The sequence below is a fragment of the Beta vulgaris genome, chromosome 8 (genome assembly GCF_026745355.1).
Source record: "Beta vulgaris subsp. vulgaris cultivar EL10 chromosome 8, EL10.2, whole genome shotgun sequence".
Classification (NCBI taxonomy): Eukaryota; Viridiplantae; Streptophyta; class Magnoliopsida; order Caryophyllales; family Amaranthaceae; genus Beta; species Beta vulgaris.
Genome location: NC_079209.1, coordinates 50,197,863 through 50,217,984, shown reverse-complemented (window position 1 = coordinate 50,217,984; position 20,122 = coordinate 50,197,863). Strand labels below are relative to the sequence as shown.

General features: G+C 34.9%; 1 protein-coding gene across 1 annotated transcript; it reads right to left on the bottom strand.

Annotated features, from left to right (window-relative positions):
- Positions 1-1,676: 1,676 nt before the first annotated feature.
- Positions 1,677-15,434, bottom strand: LOC104901643 (DEAD-box ATP-dependent RNA helicase 17). Its single transcript, XM_010689233.4, has 10 exons — positions 15,146-15,434; positions 14,986-15,058; positions 14,774-14,883; positions 11,377-11,520; positions 7,563-7,671; positions 7,122-7,474; positions 6,969-7,042; positions 5,462-5,766; positions 4,004-4,250; positions 1,677-2,466 (listed from the first exon to the last, which is right to left on the bottom strand). Exons 1-10 carry the CDS (start codon positions 15,261-15,263, stop codon positions 2,215-2,217), a joined length of 1,785 nt encoding a protein of 594 aa, XP_010687535.1. The 5' UTR covers positions 15,264-15,434; the 3' UTR covers positions 1,677-2,214.
- Between the last annotated feature and the right edge of the window lie 4,688 nt (positions 15,435-20,122).

Genomic DNA, 20,122 nt, shown 5'->3' with positions numbered 1-20,122 from the left:
TTCATATATCTAATAGGCCGTTGTTGTGCTTAATTTATTTCATCGAAAAACTAGAGTTTTAAAAATTGAATTTTCGGATCAGATCCAATCTAGAGTATGAAAATTTAAATTGGATTGGATCGGATTCAAACTCTAATTGGTTTGAATTCGAATTGGAAAATTAAAATCCAAATTTTATTCGGATCGAATTGAATTAAGCCCTAATCCAAACCGTACACCAAACTTTCACCCCTAGCTGCAAGTGCAGTTTCAACATTGATATGTCGGTTTTTTCTTTGTTTATGGGATTCCAATAATCCCATAAGTTACTCCACCGTAATCTTTGATATATCTTTTGTTTCTTCAATAATAGCAACAATATTATCATATTTATCCGTTAAACTTAATAAATTCTTCTTCTTTTTTCATCTGAAATTTCTTCTCCGTATGATTTCATTTGATTCACAATTTATTACCTTTGGAAAATAATCTTTCATAACTTCCCCTTCTTTCATTCTTAAGTTTTCAAATTCTCTTCTTAAAGACCGGAGTTTGATACTTTTCACCTTGCTATCTCCTTGAAATTCTTGTTGCAAGATCTCCCTTTGTCGTGTTCGCTCTTAAAATTCTTGGAAATATTATATCCATGACTGCATTTGTATTAGATATAATGCCTTAGCATCCTTCATTCTTTCACCCTCGAGCTGCCTTTTTTAAGCTTCGATTAGAGTAATCTCCTCTTCGTACTTCGTATATCCTTTATCGACATAATTCCACAACCCATGAGATTTAAGTAATGTCTTCATTTTAATTTCCAAAAATCATAATTTTCTCCCCCAAAAACTGAAATTGGGAAAGTTGAGTTGTTGAGTCCATTATAGTATATGTTGTGTTTGGGTTGAATGTGTTTTAACTAAAGTAGTGAGGTTTGGGAATTTCGACTCTGATACCACTAATGGAATTTATATGCAAAAAATGTAGTTGACTTTGCTTCTTTGGGTTGGTAATTATTTGGAGTAGCAATATATATGTGCGAGAAATAGAAAAATGATGTACGCACACTTTGTTTTATTTATTGTAATTCATGAACTTTACTACAAGGCTTATAACATTACAATGTCAGTACATTACATTTCACCGGCTTCTTGTATAATATTCTACTAAACTCTAGATTATTCTACTTCCTCTTATGATTATTAGTCTATAATCTAGCTACTTAGATAAGTAGATATTAGATAGTAGATTTTTCTACTCGTTTTTACCAGATCATTCTATTACAATACACATTATCTAGATTTTTCTAGATTAATATTTTAACAGTTACCACTTACCACCATGGAAATACAGCACTTCAGAATGATTCTGCACCACTGTTTTTTCCATGATCATATTAGATATAATCACCTATATGTTTACTAATGAAATCCCCCTAATAAACCAAATTGAGTTCATCTTATGAAAAGAAACCAAATCAATAAATGATAAAAAGATCATAACGTAGTCGGTAAAACAATACTGGCAGAATGATTCCACACTCATTTAGGAGGTGATGAAAGATGCTTTTGTGAACACATTTTCTTTATCCTTCTAGTCTTCTACCCTTTCAGCAGTGGACCAAAACCCTGGGAGGTGGGACACCAATTCCAGATTTTGTTATCAATAATGACAGACAAGGAGAGATCCAGAAAAATGTAGGGTTCAACAAAATTGATCACATCATTAGAAGAGTAAAACTTGATGGTTAAAGACTTTCTCCCTTAGTCTGTGTAGTCCCTTTCACATTTGAAAGCATATTTAGATATATTACAATCATATGACAAGTGCTATAAACTTCTAGATTAGCTCAAAAATGAAATATCAATATCGCGTTGATGAAGAAGGGTTATCAAACCAAGAGAATCACATAATAATGTACATAAATCTCTCGGTCGAATGACAGATGAACCACCAGGTTATCAAAGGACAAAATTTCAAGGAAGAGGCCGAAGGGCTAAATGGTCGAAAGTAGCTTTGGAACTTGGCTCAATCATTTTCAAGGCCAACTAGTAAGCTTTGATTTGGGAAAGATAAGTTAAAAGAAAACGAACCTCTCACCACTTGGGTCTTGACCAAATCACCAAACATATCACATGCCCCATAATTGTCTTTATGCAGCACCATATATCTAAATTATATGCCGAGTTGTCAGCAAAAAGATGAAGAAGATTTGCTACCTTCCGTCCTTTCACCTAGCATTTATGTTTTAACAGTGACCTTCCTCTTCTTCCACTGTCCTGTCCGCTTCTGCTCACTCTTTTTCCTCTTTTTCAACTGCTGGTGTACTGACTTCCCCACCAAAGAAGGCTGATCTTTCAGGGCAAAACTTTTAGCAACATGACCCAGATGGAGATTCTTCACCGTAAATATCCGTTTAAGCTCTCCTCTGTGGGCTGTGTACGCTCGGATCCAAGAAACAAACGCAGACTTCGCCATCTTGCTCAGCTTTGACTGTCACAAGTGTTCAGCATACATCAGTTCGAGGTATATAAATGGGTGTGAATATTGCCTGAACAAATTACTAATGGACAGAAATAGTACACTATTTACCTTTTCTTGGGTTGGGGAGGAGGGGGAGGGAGGGATAATCATAACAGAGTAAGTATGAATGATTGAATTTAGAAAAACCACATCAAAAGGTTGTTGATGTTATGTTATAAATTACGGGAACAGTAACTGAGCTTGCATGCAATATTATGAGATTTTCGATTTTTTTTCCCAAGTCAATAGTCAAGACTCATTACCACTAATTACCAACTACAAATGCACTAATGAGAGTCAGAAAAATGAGTGCTAAAATCGAAGAACGGAAAAGGATGAGACATGTTGCCATGGACATTAATATGGATTATATCATGAATACTTGCAAATCGAATACCCTTTCCCAAATATATAGTTTTTGTATTAAAAGCCATAAAGGAAACTCTAAGTTTATGTTTTTGAGGCTAGTCTCTGCTAAAGATTAAAATAAAAATTAAACAAAGAAAAACAATATATGCTGCTACCAAGATCCCCTCAAAAAAAAAAGCTACTAATTCAAGATTGTCCAAATTGAAGACTTAGAACTGGACTAGGATCAGATCCTACATAAACTCGCGAATCTATAGTTATTATACTCGTACTGTTCTCATTGTACACATAGGAGCTAAAACTCAATAACCCGATATTAAAATGCACCAACACGTAGACAAATAGAAGATTGTTGTAAATTAATTGGATCATAAACAAATCCTGCCATGATTCTATAGAAGAATCCATGCTATATCACTACACAACACAACAATTACGACCAGCTAGATTACAATTTAGGAGTGCCTAAGCCAAAAATTAATTGTTAACTGGTTGGACGAAGAAGTCAGCCAACAGTCCTAAACTTCACAAATGTCAGTCGTGCTTTTGTGTCTTTCCTGTGTATCTTACAGAATTTGTGCCTTTATCAACAGATGATCTTCAGCATGATACACTTTATTTCCCTAAAAGTTCAGTGTTTTGTTGCATAAACTGCAGAAAAGAATTGACGCCCCAATATGGCCTCTATCCCAAGTCTCACAGGAGTTGAGGGATTATGCCTTCAGGGGGGAAGGGGAAAAGGAGAAGATAAGTCCAGGTCACTAGGTCTAAAAAACTTAGGCTCCCCACCACACCATCCCTTAATACAAGTTAGGCATATTACTGAAGGCAATCTTCTTGCTGACGGAAGGCATAAGCCATAATAATTTGATTAGTATGTTTAGTGTATCGGACAAAAAGTGTAAAGAATATAGAAGTGAATCCAAAAAATGTCGAGGAACCTGGAATCTAATTCCATTATAATTTGTCTTAAAGAAAATAAATCATTAATCAGAATTTAGAAAAACTTGTAATAGCCTCAATAATTACAGATGAGTGACATGTTCACATTATCATATACAATTCTTACCAGATCATAACACAAATCTGGAGAGGAGCAAGGGCATATATTAAAGCTCAAAGCAAGTTGATAGAATACCTCTGTAAAGATACATGCCTCCAGAGCCTTCTGTAGACCGACTAACCAGGGATGCATCTCAATTGAAACAAGCCTCTTTGAAAGGTGCTTTTGACCATACAATGGGAAGCTATCCAACACCTTTTTTAGTGGATATTCTGCTAATGATACATTATGTTTTTCCAAATCTTGCAAATAATCCATTTCGATGGGCTGTAGAAATAACAACGAATCTCCTTTCTGACCCAATCGAGCCGTTCTACCAACCCTACATCACGCATCAAGAGCAGCACTGAGTTCTAATTTCAACAACAAGAAAGCCAAGAGACACAAAACAAACTGCATCAATTTCCAGCATTAAACTAATTGATTAAGCAAACAGACAAACACAAGAAAAGCGTGTTTGTTAAAATTCAAAAGAAAGAAACGGAATGGTATGATAAGTTTGAGGAAAGGAAGTAATCTTGACCAATTCCATTCCTTCATTAAAGCTGTTTGGTTCACTTCTTCAAAATAAGATTCTCCTCTCTTATTCTCTCCAAAACCACAATTTTCATGTTCCAGGCTTCTAGTCGCTCTCAACTCTCACACTCATAAGTCACTAACAACCTTGGATGGATTGAATTTGGCACACATGGTCTGATCTGACTTGAATTCATCCATTTTCTTGATCAATTTGCTTGTTATTGTGTGGATTTTGACCAATCATGATTATCTGGTATGGTATGCAACAACCTTAGGCTGATAGGAAGCTAAACAAACACTAACAACAGAAAGTAAAAACTAAATAAGTTGCAAGCCGCAAAATTCTCTTAGATTTTATGATTAACTATATACTACCTCCATTTCACAATACATGCACCATTTTCCTCTTCTGGATGTTCCACAATACATGCACCATTTCCTCTTTTAGATGTTCCACAATACATCCCTCTAAAAAACAAGCACATAGGTATAAAATGCAATCACAACATTCTCTCTCCTCACCCTTGGTTTGTGTGCCATATAAAAATGGTGCATGTATTGTGAAAAGGAGGTAGTATATTGTAATGTCGTATCATTTCATGCACGCCTGCGCGCACACATATTTGAGCATTATCTATTTGTTAATTAGATAGAATAGCAGCAGCAGCTCTACTTATTCAGTCATCTTTATATTTTTTAAATTTAATTTCAATACCAATAACTCTGCTGTTTCCAACAGCAGGCTCTAAGCAGCGGTAGAAAAGAACAAAAAATTCACATGAGTGCAGATGAAAATAGAAAACACAACTAGAGATTGTACAATACAACAAACTTGAACAACAGGAATCCACACAAACAACCAACATATAATGCATCCAAGCAACAAACTTTGGAAATTGCACAATTGCATGACATGATGCAGAAAGGAACACATGAAATAATGACAGAGAGATCTCCCAATAGCACCTCCATTGAAAAATAAGTACAAGCATGCAATAAAAAGTATAGACAAACCTATGAACATATTCAGTGGCGTCTCCAGGAGAGTCATACTGTATGATACATCTAACTTTAGGGAAGTCCAAGCCTCTTGCAGCAACATCGCTAGATAGTAGAAGAGCAGATTTTTCTGTTTTAAAGGAATGAAATGTAGTCCTTCGCTCCTCATTATTCATGTTCCCATGTAAGCGGAAAGTTTTGCAGTTCATAAAGAGCCGCTTCTCCTCGTTTTCTTTCACAGAGTTAGGCGGCCACTGAAACTCCTTTAGAAGATTGTAGTGGAAATCCACAGCATCACAAGTCGAGAAGAAGACAACAACCTGTCCATTTGAGTAGCGGAATGAATTAGACAGATTGTAAACAAGATAAAATTAGCATTTTTATATTAAGAAAAAGTAGAAAGTTGGAGAAATAAACAAGTCCAAAACAGAAAGCCTGACAAGTAAACCACTTGAACGGATATCCACATCAACGTAACAACTTTACATGAGAACGCATACTCCATGCATGTTCCCTTAGAAAATATTGATAACAAAACACTCCATTCTTACCTAATTTGCGGTACATTTTACGTGGGGTATAGGAAATAGAAAAGGCAACGGGTTGGATCGAATTGGATTGCAATTATCAAACTCCATATCTAATCCACCGCTATTCGGACTCGAAATTTTCTAACCGGGTTTGGATTTTCTCTCTTGAATTTGAATTGGATAGTGTTTCCTGATAATTGGTTTTTGAATATGTTATCACTTAAGATCATAAAAATCAATATTTAGAGAACAGTTATACTATGTGTACTTTATTTGTTGATAACGCACACCATTATCCTTTTGTAGCTTGTGCTAAATCTCGGCCTCATCACCATTGAGACTGCATTGTAAAGGTTTTTAGCTTGTGACCGAGATATTAGACCGATACAGCAGCAAACCATCCACATCCCCCGCAAAAGTGGTTCCGCGACTAGTACCACCATTGTGACTGCATCCGAGATTTAAAATCAAAATTGTAATGTAATTTCAATCTAAAAGTTGATGAAAGGCAGTCAGGTTGGATTTGTCGGAACTTACATAAGCTCCACCTCCTATAGGATCCGGAATTTCATTTATTTGCATTCTGATCGTATTGGATCAGATTCAGACTAAATTGTCATCTCTAACTGGCTAAGTAATTCACACGTTTCAGATCACAGTTCACAAGGGTGATTAAGGAAATTAGGCAGCACTGGAAGTCTGGAACAGCACTTGGGAAATCGCACTAGCTACTCGGCAAAAATACATAATTGTAAAAGATAAAAGTTCCTCAATAAGCAAAATTGATTCTCTTAATAAGATTGTACATGCATGCCTTTATTCAAGTTTCTTTTTGAGGATCAGAGATGGATTGGACAATGTCAAACTAAATGATAAATTTCTGACAGACTATGCAAACAGGACATATATAATCTACGAAAGACAGGTATAGATCAATATAAGAAATCACTAGAACTACAAGAATTGGTAGAAAATATGAGATCGTATCCAACCTTCTGGGCAGCTTCTCTTTCAAAAAGATCCTTGAGAATAGAAAGTAGAACTGCAAGCCGTGAACCACAAGGCACTGAGGGGAAAACAAAGTCACTGAGTCTGTTGCACTATGGCAAATTAGCAGAAAAATCAGCCCTTTTTTTTATAATTACCTTTGACGTATCTCTGAATAAGTTGAGATGGGAGGTTGTAATCTCCACTTGAGGAATCTATAACTCTCTTGCTGCATTCTGCCTCATCCTCCTCATCCTCAGATCCAAAATGCACGGAAGAAGGATTTTGGTGGGGCTTCCTTTCAGCAAGACCAATCATAACTGGATCTTCTAGACTAATTTTGGCAAGATGATTGACCTTTTCATTTAAGGTAGCTGATAAAAGTAGATTCTGCCTTTGAAATTCAAAAACATTAGACTTCCCACTTTCTTGACCATTAGACCTGTTTTTCCTTGAGCCAAAATAATCAAGTATCTCTTCAATTTCTTTACCATATCCTAATTCCAATATCCTGAAAAAATTAAAGTAGCCAGGCATGAGGCATCGAAAATGACAAAGTATTGCATGTTATGGGTTGCCAAGGAGAGCTCCATGATTACCTATCAGCTTCATCAAATATTAACCAGCGCAAATTAGTATGCAAGAAAGATGATGTATTCTTTAAGTGATCCAAAAGACGGCCAGGAGTTGCAACAAGTATAGTTATACCTGAAACCACCACAAGTCAAATCATTTCACATCACAATCAAGCATATAGATACACCAAATGAACATGATCAAAACAGCACAAACAGTTACTCGAGCACATCACTCAATGCTTGTCAGTTCTCATGAACATGTTCAGTTTAATATTGAAGATTGAGTTGCCATGTTAATGAGTGAGATGGAGGATTAAGGAGATCAGGGAGGTATAAGTGTTCACGACAAGCAAACCAAGTGACTAATTTCACTCACATATCATATCCATAGTAAATAGAACCAGAAAATTTTGAGTTCAGATATCAACGTTGTATAGAGACAGGGAGCGATATCAATTTTAACGAGGGATCCAAAATGGTATTACCCAAAAAGACATGAGGCATGACTGGACTCGGATAAACAGGCCTTCACCCACCTCATTAATGGACTGCCCTTGACCCCGCCTGGTGTGTTTAGCATTGGCCTAGCCTAGCTACGGCCCGTCGAAGAGCTCTCCATAAAAGGACAAGATAAACATAGTATTGTTTGGTTTGTAGAACTAACTTCCATGAGAGTGGATGCACAAAGATAATGAATTAGCTTTTGAGTAAGATCTTTTCTCGATCGGTGGGATCTTATTCAAAAGCTAATTCAAAAGTAGACTGAATTCAAATGTTCACATCTCTAGGAAAGGGATTTGACGAGGAAAGGGAACTAGATAAACATAGACGATTTTTTTAAAAAAAAAAATTAAGATTCTAAAATAAAAGGAAACTATAACACAAAGGATTGTGATCAAATATATCGTCACGAAGCTTATTAAGGCGTATTGGTTGTGAAGCATGTGGATGAATGAGAAGGTGGGAGAGCAGGATTGGTGGAGTTTTCCGGTGGTGAGATGGAGGACAATTGAGGGAGTTGAGAGTGTTGACTATGGAAGAAAGATGGGCGGGTTTTGTTGTGGGTTCGACTTGAGGAAGATGTATGTGTTGGATGGTTGAAGAGGAGGAGGATGACATTTTGATTTGGGTGGTGGTGGTAATGGAGGAAAGAGTGTGGCAGCGGGGACTGGGGAGTTGAACTGTTGAAGAGTGGGCGAGGTGGAGAACATTTGGGAAAGGGGGTTTGATTTCTAGGAAGAGTTTAAACAAAATCTAAATATACAAATGAAAACCAATCAAAAAGTAACATGTGGACAGGTAACCTGTTATATAACAGGTTATTTATTTACCTCTTGAACCCATTAAAAGCAAATACCCCTACAAGCTTGGACTATTCTGGGTTAATTTAAAGTATGACTTATTTTTAAACAGGCCAAAAGGTTGGCTTATCCTTGCCTTCCAGCCTCCTAGATTTATATAGGCCTTTAATTCACGATTCCACAAGGATCATGCGAACAACATAAAAGAAGATATATACCCCTCAAGAGAGCATAAAAGAAGATAAATAAAATCTCCCTAATCACCACCCTAATTTATTGGTTAGCTCCACCTCTTTGATAATGCCTTTGGACTTTAAACTCATAATCTGCATTTTGACTGCTATTATATGCTTGCAAATGTTCTATTGCTCCTTCCATCCCGTAGATAGAATTACTCCCTCCATCTTACACACAATGTCCCAGGTCTCCTGAAATTTAAGGAACATAAGAAATTCTATGGACATCCTGGACTGACTGACTTGTCAATGGCAAGAAAGCTAATAACAGTGAGTCCAGAAATTGTTGAGGGTGATCTAGGAACATGACAAGCGTAATACTATTTTGCTAGGAGATATGGCATACATTTTAAGGCAGTACAAAAGGGTAATAACATCATTCTACTCTGAGAAATAAGTGTTTCATAAAGCGTTATTTACAGAGCATACACTCAGATATCACCAGTTCATAAGTTTTCACTAAACCCTTTTCGATATATGTCTATCCTCCCATGGAATCAGATTGAGCTCATGCAATGTCATGGCATATGCAACCCCTTGCTTTTCGATTTATCTTGGGATTTAGGGCTGAAGAACCAAACCATGAGAACTCAATTACTAGACTATTAGGATACAACGCACCCTCATCAATATTATAGTAGTCACCTTCATTTGACACAAGGATATATTAGTAGTAACCTTCTCAACTCGTACAGTATAATCATCACTAGCACATCTAATTATTAGAAACAATCTCTTAGAGGCTCGCCAAGTCATCCAAGAATTAGTTGCAAGGGTCGCAAATGATTATATTTCCTCTGTTTCTCAATATTTGCAGCATACTCCTTTCTGGATGTTTCACTATATTTGCAACATTTCACTTTTGGAATTTCTTACACAAAGAGCATTACTTTATTATAATTCACATGCGTCATGTTTCACTCTCTCTCCTCTTCCTTAGTTGCTGTACCATCTTTACATGTTGCAAGTATTAACAAACGGAGGAAGTATAAGATTAAAAAAAAAAGTATCAGGGATATCAAAGAGACATTAATAATTTAAAATCTGCACGTAACAACTAAGATTCAGCATTATCATATCCTTAACCAATCCTCATTAAGTACACATAAGTGCATACATTTGAGGAGCCTGAAGAAACTTGGAGCTGATATTACCAATTCAAGTATAAAAACAGTGACGAATACACCGCTACCCCCAACATGTCAAAACTAGTCACTTGTCCATCATCACTTTTAAGCACCCTCAACCATATTCCTCTGCATAGTACCATAGTCAGCAAACACTGAAAAAAAAAACCATTATATTTGCAAACATCACAACTCTTGAGCTAAAAGTACCATCCCTTGAAATTCGAAGAGCAATTCTTTCCTCAGTCTTTGCAGCTTGATTACTGTAGGTTAACATGCTAACCTGATCTCACTAGAAACTTATATTCAATATCTGAACTGATGCCATGCCAGGTGTGTTTAAAATATTACAAAAGCTAAAAAAAGGACAGTAACCAGCCTTTTACAGCACATGGAGAAAAGGTTTTTAACCCGTCAATTTCAGCAATATAAACCCCCACTAAATGAGGCACTTATAGGTTTGTTCACATCCTCGTAGTAGTGTAAAGCTATGTAATGAGATGCTTAGACCTTCAATGCATGAATTGCTGGAAGGCTTCCTAGATTTACAGTGACTTTGACACTGAAAAGACCCATAATCCAAATTGAGCTCGACAGCTAATTGCAGCTTCACATATCTAAACTGGTGTTTCTTTAATCCTACAGTGGACCTCTTGATCAGCATTAGAGTGACAATGTGACATATATAGGGATCCTCATATGGCCATAACTCATAATTCCCACAAACATAGAAGAATAGCATCATGGAATACAATCTCTACCTTTGTCACAATCAGGCATCTAAAATGACCTTAATTTGCAATGTAGCACTTCTCTATCAGGCTAAACAGCAAAGAGGGGGTGAAATTAATGTTTCCTGCTTACAAGTTAACTCAAATAATCCTTTACATTCCAGATCTGGAGAGTAATTCTGTTGTTGAATTGGAAGCTTTCTACATAGGTAAACTAGCTCTCTATCGTCTATTGAAAATTAAACATTCAATTAGAGGACAGACTCAAGAAGGTCAATGAATGAGGATAGATGTATTTCATTCCACTGATCTAGTCAAGTTAAAGAAAGGATTACAGCATCTTAAGCTTCAGAAACTACATAAATCTTCAATATATCAAAAAAATGCAGCATATCTGACCTAATTATCACAATTCAGCAAATGAGAAACTTAATTCCTACCTTTTCGCAACCTCGCCTTTTCTTTTGACCTATTTTCACCACCCATTATGTACCCTGGAACTATCCAATGAAATCGGTGTAGCAGCTTTTGTAGAGTTTCCAAGACCTGCAAGCATAACTCATGCGTTGGTACAAGTACCAACGCTGTTCTACACTGTCAGTGACGATCAACATTGTAACTGCAAATGCATATGCACGATATCTTATAAGTACGGCAATATTGCATCACGTTGTAGAGTAAAGAAAACACAATTTCACTAGCAGCAAGGTTAAATAAAGCTCTGTACCCATAAATTACAAAACTATTGAAACTCGCACAACTTGGGAGCTTGTTCCCTATGAAGCAGAGTCAAGGAAGGACCTCCAGGCTCCAACCTTTCCATGAATTTGAGAACCACTTATGAGAAATATGATTCTTTACACACCGTAGGTCGGCTTTTAGCATATTGTTGGCCCCAAATGAGCATGAGTCCTATACAGTTCCACTTCCCTATTCTTTTGTTCTTGTCATCTTCTTTTCCAACATGTACAAGAACAAGGGCCAAGACTTCTTTCTTTTGAGCTTGGAATGATTGTACACAAAAGTAGATTTCTAGCTTGTTCATTTTCTTCTTCTCCAGTTATGCTTATATTTTCCTTTTCATAGATTCTGTAACTAATTTTTGTGTCCTCTTGACAAAGAATTTTCTTTCTTTAGTCATCATAGACATAGTTTTCTTAATAAGTAAATATGTGTTTTTCCTGGAAAGAACAAATTATTTGTAACTCAAGGAAAAGAATTGGCATGCTACCACTTGTAACCCCCCCTCCCCAAACAAATGACACAAAGTAAACAATAAAATGTGTGTGGAAAGCCTCAAAACCACTCATTTCAAATACAAATACACTAACCAACTAATCTAGAATCTCATATTGGTCTGTGTGGGAATAAAAAAAAAATGTAAAGACAAGTTAACACACCCCCTATAAAAATTGAATTAAGTAATTGGTAAAGAAATAAAAAAACTCACAATTACATCTCATTATCCCAAAATGACAATTTCATAGCTTGAAACACAAACCAAATAATTTGAATAAAATAAATTTGTGATGTATCTTTTTTTCAAGTATGATGACTCCTTAAGTCTCTTGCATGAGTGTCGTTCTTTCAAATGACCATCATTCATATGTTTAGCTTTCATCATTATGTTTAACAAAATTTTAGCTGTATTTGCTAGATCAGTAACAAAAATGGATAGAGTCTAAGCTACATGTACATTTTAACTACAAGTGGATATCAAATTGACTTATCGTCATTTCTTTGCTCTTGGAAGGTTTTAGTTTGGCTTCAACAAAAAATTAAATAAATAAAGGTTTTAGTTTGGTGATTGTCCCGTAAAAGGATTCGATTTTTCTTAGTAATGGAAGAAGGCTAATTTGTTCAAGTTAATCTACTATACTATCACAACTATCACAAAATGTAATGTTTGAATTATTTTATAATAGTATAAAATCTAATCTCATACAAATCTAATCTCATACATTAATAAATAAAATGATCCGGGACCATGACATTTCCGGTCTGAACAACTAGTTAACATCATTTCTACTAAAAAGATGATCTTAAATTAAATTCAATTAAAATGATTATGAGAAGTATGATTTATTTAAAAGAGAAAACAAAGAATTAACATTTAGAAATTATTTGTTTAGGAGGAAATCATTTCCGAAGAAAAATGGTTTTAAGAGTATTTGTAACATTTTTCTTTATTTGATTTATAAGAGGTGGAAGTTAACTTTTCCAAGGATACAAATATAATTCTCAAAGGGTGGAATATATTTCTCTTTTGAATGAAATTTTTTCCATATGTTCCTCCCTATCCTTTTCCTAATTCTCTCCTCCCATCCCTCCTTTCTTCTTTTTTTTTTTTTTTCTTCTTTTCTCTCTAAATTTTCATGGAAAGAAACAAGCAAATAAAAATTAATTTGCAAATTCTTTCCCCTATACAATGATTTTCATGGAAAAACAAATTACCATTTAGAGCATTTTCCATTCAACCAAATGGAAACTTAAGAGTTTTTTGTCCTTTTTTCATCTTCTCTTATATAATATACATGATTGTTGACCTCTCATATCCCCTCAAGGAAATCAATGTAGTGTTGGGCCGTCTTACGACAAGAGAGAATATGTTCCATGTAGAATACAGAGATACTACAATTTGAATCAACATCCTCACCATAAATCAACAGGGATTAGTGAGCACTGAGCACTCACTTTATCAACTTTATGCATCCGTAATGAATATATTTGCATGTTTTTTTAAACAGAAACAAAAGGGGGGGGGATGAGTCCATGCAATGTAGAGGCATGCAGAATTGCTGACAATGGTTGCCAGGTGGGCCCTGCATCCAAAAAATTTGAGAAGCAAAGCAGTACCTTCTCACCAAGGAAACCTCAAATAGACTCTTTAGAGAAAGACAAAAGGAAGCTGAGCTATTCACTTCATCATAAATGCATAATCACCTATTTACCATGAGTCCATAACTACATCTTGTACAAATCTCTTTACTAACAACGAGAAAGTGTGGGCAGAAATGACAAGAAGATATTGGAACATCAATTTGAGAAGAGATGATGTGAAGCGGGAGTTTATGCCTTCAAGGTATATCAGCTCCATGCCCGCTGATTCTCATGAACTAAAGGAATAGGTTTTACGTTTTCGCCACATGAGCAAATTAGCTAATTATATGCATATTTTGGGAACAAACTCTTGCATATTTTGGGAACAAACTCTTGCGACAATTTAACAAGAAGAAATTGATAGTCTGTCGTCATACGTGTAAATATGACAATAGGAGAGTTGAGACAACCAAGGCAACCTACCATGTAATAGCTTATTTTTGGGACTCAGGATGTGATTAAGATAGCAGAAGGAACTTGTAACCAAAGAGCAGGAATTTTCCCACAAAAGTCTCATGCTAAAACAAAGGGTGCCATCACAAAACTATGTCTTAGCATCTTCATAATATCGTACAACGAAGTCAATAAAATTCCTTGTAGATTAAGCCCCTCATATTACTTCAAAAAATCATTTCCTCAGGTTTAAGGTGAACAAATATTGCTCAATTACAAGGCTGCCAAGCTCAAGCCTCTACGCTTAGAAACTTCGAGTTACAGCTTAATTAAGCATCAAAATAATCAACTAACGAGACAACGTCTCTCCTTAGCTCGATAATTCTGTTCACAACTTCTATTATGATTCTTACTGTACAACACTAAGATAATTTTGTCCAATTAACACGAGAAATCCGTGAAAATCAATAAATATCATACTACACCAAGTCTCAATCTTCACAACATTAAACACAAAACACCCAAAAATCCAACATTCAAACAAACAACAAAAACACCACATACCAAAAGTACCATCCGTCCTCTGAATTCGAGGCTCGTACTTCTGCAAGTGATGAATAATTGGAGCCAAATACGCAACCGTCTTGCCACTCCCAGTTACAGCATTAACAAGTCTATTAACAATCACACCCATTAAAGAAAACCACAATAAAAAAACAACCCACTTAATTAAAAATCAAATTAAACGAAAAATTGAGAATGGGAAAGAAGGATACACATGGCGCCCAGATAAAATAACAGGAATTGCTTGAGCTTGAACTTGAGTAGGACCTTCGAAACCTAATCTCTCTGTTAATGGCGGATTTATGAGTATTAAATATCAGAAAATTAAGGAATTATAAATGAAGATTGAGAATAAGAAGAAGAGAGAAAAACCTTTTAGTTGGTCACATAAGGAAGGTTGAAGGCCGAGGCTGGAGAATGAGCATGATGCAAAAACTTCGTCGTCAATTTGTTGCTGCGGTTGATTCTGAGTTTTCTGGGTAACCTTCATTTGTGTTTCGGTTTTTTTGGTTGGGGGCTGAAAATTGAAATTGGGGGAAATGGAAACACAAGCTTGGCGGTTTGAGGGTTTAACGTTACTTGCTTGAGGTTTAACCCTGGACGACGTCAATTGAGGTTTAGGTCAGTAACGGAAAAATATCTAGCTCAATTGGTTTTTGGGTTCAGAGTCGTCGGTGAAGTTTAAGAGAGTAAAGAATCAAACACATAACATTTGAAATAAAATGCGAGAGTTTAATCACCAATTTATTATAATTTCAATATTTAATATTTTAAATTAAAATATAATAAAGTCTTATAATTATATGTTATTATAAATACATCGATAATGGAAGCGCCTTCAAGGATCGGAGTTAGCTCAAGTGGGTAGAGCGCTCCCCCTTGGCCCCAGCATTATGTTAGGCTATTTTCTTAGCATGTTGTGCATGCCTTACTAGCCAATCTATTAGGCTTGTAAGGGTTAGCTCGACTTGAAGATCTCGCTTCTCACCCAACCAAAGAGCGCGAGTTTTTTTTATCTTTAACATTCTTTCACCCCAATTCCATTGAAGTTGTTATTTTTATCTCCAATTTCTTAGTAGCTTTTTTAAAAACAACTTATCATGCCATAACATTCATTTTTCAATTTCGCATAAATTATGAAATTTATAAATAAGTGGTTGTTTGGTATGCGGGAAGAAACACATGCAATGAAATTTCCCATGAATTTCTAAAATGGTCAGTTGTTTGGTGAGCAGGAAGTAAGAAAAATGGAAAAATACAAAATTCCTGAGAATTTGTAAATCCCACAAAACGTGGGAATTTATTGACCCCCTCCCCCCGGTGATTCAAAATTCCCGGGAATTTCAAACTCCTTTATGTAAAAAAAAAAATTTTAATGCTTGTTTGGTTGACAGGAATTTATGTAGGCAATGAAAACTCTCATGATTTTCTCATTTGGGAAGTTGTTTGGTTGATAGGAAGTTTAGAATATGGGTGCAATGGAAATTACTTGGGAAATTGAAATTCCCACAATACGTGGAAATTTAATTACCCACTCCCCTCATGGTCAATCAGAATTACCACATGAATTGCAAATTCCTTGATGTCAACCAAACAAATTTAGGTCATTTCCTGGGAATTACATACGGGAAGTAATTTCCTAGGAAATGAAACTTCCTACAAGAATTAAATTCCCATGTATACCAGACGAGCACTTAGTAAATTCCTTGGAATTATATGACGGAATAACTTCCCGTGTATTATAACTTCCAACGTGAATTGAATTTTTGTATGTACCAAACAACCACTAAAAATATATTTGATAATTGTAACTGACCCGAGAAATCATCTGGACAAAAATACTAGTTTTTTAGCTTTGTCGTGTCTTACTCCATCTCATTTACTCTTTCTCACTTAGTGTATTATGTGTCTTTCTTCCTTTGACTATTAGATGGATTTTTTTATCTTTTTGATAAGGAGAAGTCTTGACAAGTTGGAGGAATACAGAAAAACTCAATTTGTCAATGATGAGAATTGATTCCAAAACTCTTGGAAATAGGAGAGATGATCTAACCACTGTGTTATCTCACTCTCGTTTATTAGATGAATTTTTTTTGGAGTTGAGAGCTTTATTTGGGAGAGGGCACATACATGTAATCTATGATAAATGTGTGGTACTTGTTAGTTGTTACCATCATCCAACCAAAGCTTTTGAAAGTGCTTGTTGTCATCATCCAACTACATGAAATATTTGCAATTTGCCCATCTAGTTCCGTTGTCATCAATTTGCATGACACAAGATCTTCTCCCTAGGTTTTCTTGTGTTCGTGATGTCTTCAATGTATTAGCAATCCAAAATAGCAATTAGCAATTGATTAAAGTAGTTGAGTTTCTTGAAGTCCATGTCCAATTAGACATTTGTGCTCTAAATATCTTGCAAACAAAACAATGGAGCCACATCAAACAAAGTTAAATTAAAAATAAATTTGATTTCTCAAATCTGCAATCTAAACTAAAAATAGAAAACCACAAAATTATTAAACCAGATATAGCCTCTTTTGTATGATAATTTCCTTTGTTTATTTCTACCCTAACTCACCATGATTGTGTAATTAAACACAAAATAAGATATAAAGTTTTAGAATTAGGGTTTTCAAGCCACCATATTTGATTAGGTGTTTATTCTTCAATGGTCTTCAATATGTGAATTTGTTTAGCTAATGAAGCAATAAATCGACGAAAAATAGGTTAGCAAAAGGGAGAGACAAAGATAGAGAATAAAGAGAGTGAAAGAAGGCAAGAGTGAGAGGCAACAATTCTAGGAGTAAGAAAGAATTGGATCATAGGGAAATTTGTTTGTATATAAAAACATGCAGCAGCTACAAAGTCAACGCATAAAAATTGACTTCCCTCACTAAAAAAAGGTTTCGGATCATTTCCGTCAACACACCTACTTGGGTAATTCCTTTTTTAGATGAGAAATAGTTCTTCACAATTAGTTCTCCTTTATAAAATGTAGTTTATAGCAAATTTTCCTTTTATAACAACATTAAACGCTAATGAAAAACTTATTAAAAAGTAATAAACGATACACTTTTCCACAAATTTCAAAGTAATCAACAATACTCTTTTCCACAAAATAACAGTCATATGCTCATAATAGTTAGGCTTTCTTAAATCTAATAAAATATCATTCTTAACTTCAGAATGAAATCGTAAAACAACATAATTAAATCTAATGAGTTCCTCTCTTCACAAAAACATTAAACATGATTTATAAAAAATTTCAAACCTTAATAAACCCCAATGTAAACTTTTTTTCCTCTTTTTGATAGGTTGGTTTGAGTAATAACTAAATGCATTCATCAATTACGTCATTATTTGAGAAAAATGATCAATTTATCTATAAGATATACCAAATGTATATAAAAGTGACATATTGTAATAAAAATGCGACTAAAAACAACCGTAAAAGCTATCAATTTGTTAGTGATTCTTTTACTCAACAAAGTTTACCAAATTGCTTCATTATTCCTCCAAAATCAACATACGTTGTGAGTTGTGGCACCAGTATTTCATCCGCCACGTGCCACCTCCCTCAATGCAATAGAAATCTATGTTAACAATAAGGCTTGCATATGAAAGAACACAATGGAGCAAGACGACATATCTATTGAACTATCTAATACTAACCTCCATTTCTAATTAATTAAGTGCAACAATTTAACTTTCACGTTTTCCAACGCATAACTTTAATCATTAATATTTCTAATTATGTATTTAATTATAGAAGTTATCAAAAAATTTAAATCTACAAACATCATGTAATGTAGCTATAAAAAGCGGGATCTTCGGTTCCCCCCCGCTTGCAAGTAGGTTCAGAAAAACAAACTGAAAAACCATACCGAAAGACTGAAAAACGGGTCAAAATAGAAGGTTATTGTACTTATAGATTAGGGGTTGAATTGTTTTCAAGCACCGAACTGGTAGAAATAACGATTAAATGCTACGATTACGATTATAATTTTATAAAATGGTATATCAAAAGACCGTATATTTTTATTTATTCTTCATTTTTTTATAAGTTAGATTTATTAGTTATTACTAAGTGTTGTTTCATTCATACCAATATCGTAAAAGTATGGAAGTAGCTTAGTGCATGTCATTATCCTACTTATAATAGTACTATTAGATTAATTTTATATATATGCGCTTTGTTAAAATCTTTTCAAAATGGGGATTGTTAAACATTGCCCCAAAATTACTTAAAATTGTCTGATTCCACCAAACATTTATAACTTTATCCTTCCCTTTTTTTTTTTTCTTTTCCACAATCACCACCTCTATTCCCACGACCACCACCGAAACCACGTAAACCACCACCGAGGCAACACACACCACCAACTATACCACGCACAACCACCACATAATCCAACAAAAAATTCCTGGCGATCCACCACTGATTTGTTTTTGTGTGGTTTATGCGACTTGTTCGTGGCAGTGTCGTGGTTTAGTTGGTGGCGTGCGTGGCTCAGTGGTAGTTTGCGTAGGTTCAGTGGTGGTTATAGGGATAGAGGTGGTGGTTTGGGAAAAGAAAAGAAAAAAAGGGAAGGGTAAAGTTGAAAATGGTTGGTAGAGTTGAGGCGTTTTTAAGTAATTTTGGGCGATGTTTAGCATTTCAGTTCTACGATATGTCAGTAGGTAGTAGTTTAGTGTTTTTATTTAGATAGTTTTGTATTAATATTAAATTGTATATTCAGTTATGTATAGAAAAAGTAAAAAAGAAAACATAAATTAAGTAAAAAAATATTAAAACTCGAGTAATAGTTAATAATTGACCGAAAAACTGTATAAAAAAACGGTTAATCGCTTTGGTAGTAACCGATTTAAATGGTTACCGTTTACAAAAATGCCAACCAATATTTTCGATTATCGAACTGAAATGTGGTTTAGGCCTTTTACGACGGTTACTTACAAGAGTCGTTATCTTACCTTTAACATTTTGTTTGGTATTTTTTTAGTAAAGGAAGGGAAAAAAAGAAAAAGAAAGGAAAAGAAGAGAAAAAAAAGTAGTTGTACTTTTCAATGTTTGGTATAATTGATGGATTTAAGAGGAATCACATGTTTAGTTGTCATTAGTAAAGGAAAGGAATAAAATAAAGAAAACATAGGTAAAAAGCTTGTTAGCTTTCTTTCCTGTCAAATTCCTCCGATCTTGGAAGCAGAGCAAAGCAAAGATTTAAGAGTATTCTTTTCATTTCATTTCTTCTCCTTTCCACTCAAACCCCTCCGGTCCTCTTATTTTCTTTTACCAAATATGAAAAAATTTGTTTTTACTTTTCGTTTCCATCCAAATCTTCCTACCAAACA

Coding starts and splice junctions, on each gene's coding strand:
- LOC104901643 (XM_010689233.4), bottom strand. CDS start 15,263: ATGAAGGTTACCCAGAAAACTCAGAATCAACCGCAGCAACAAATTGAC. Junction 7,672..11,376: donor AAAGGCGAGGTTGCGAAAAG/GTAGGAATTAAG, acceptor TGGTGGTTTCAG/GTATAACTATACTTGTTGCA. Junction 2,467..4,003: donor AGGCATGTATCTTTACAGAG/GTATTCTATCAA, acceptor CACTTGTGACAG/TCAAAGCTGAGCAAGATGGC.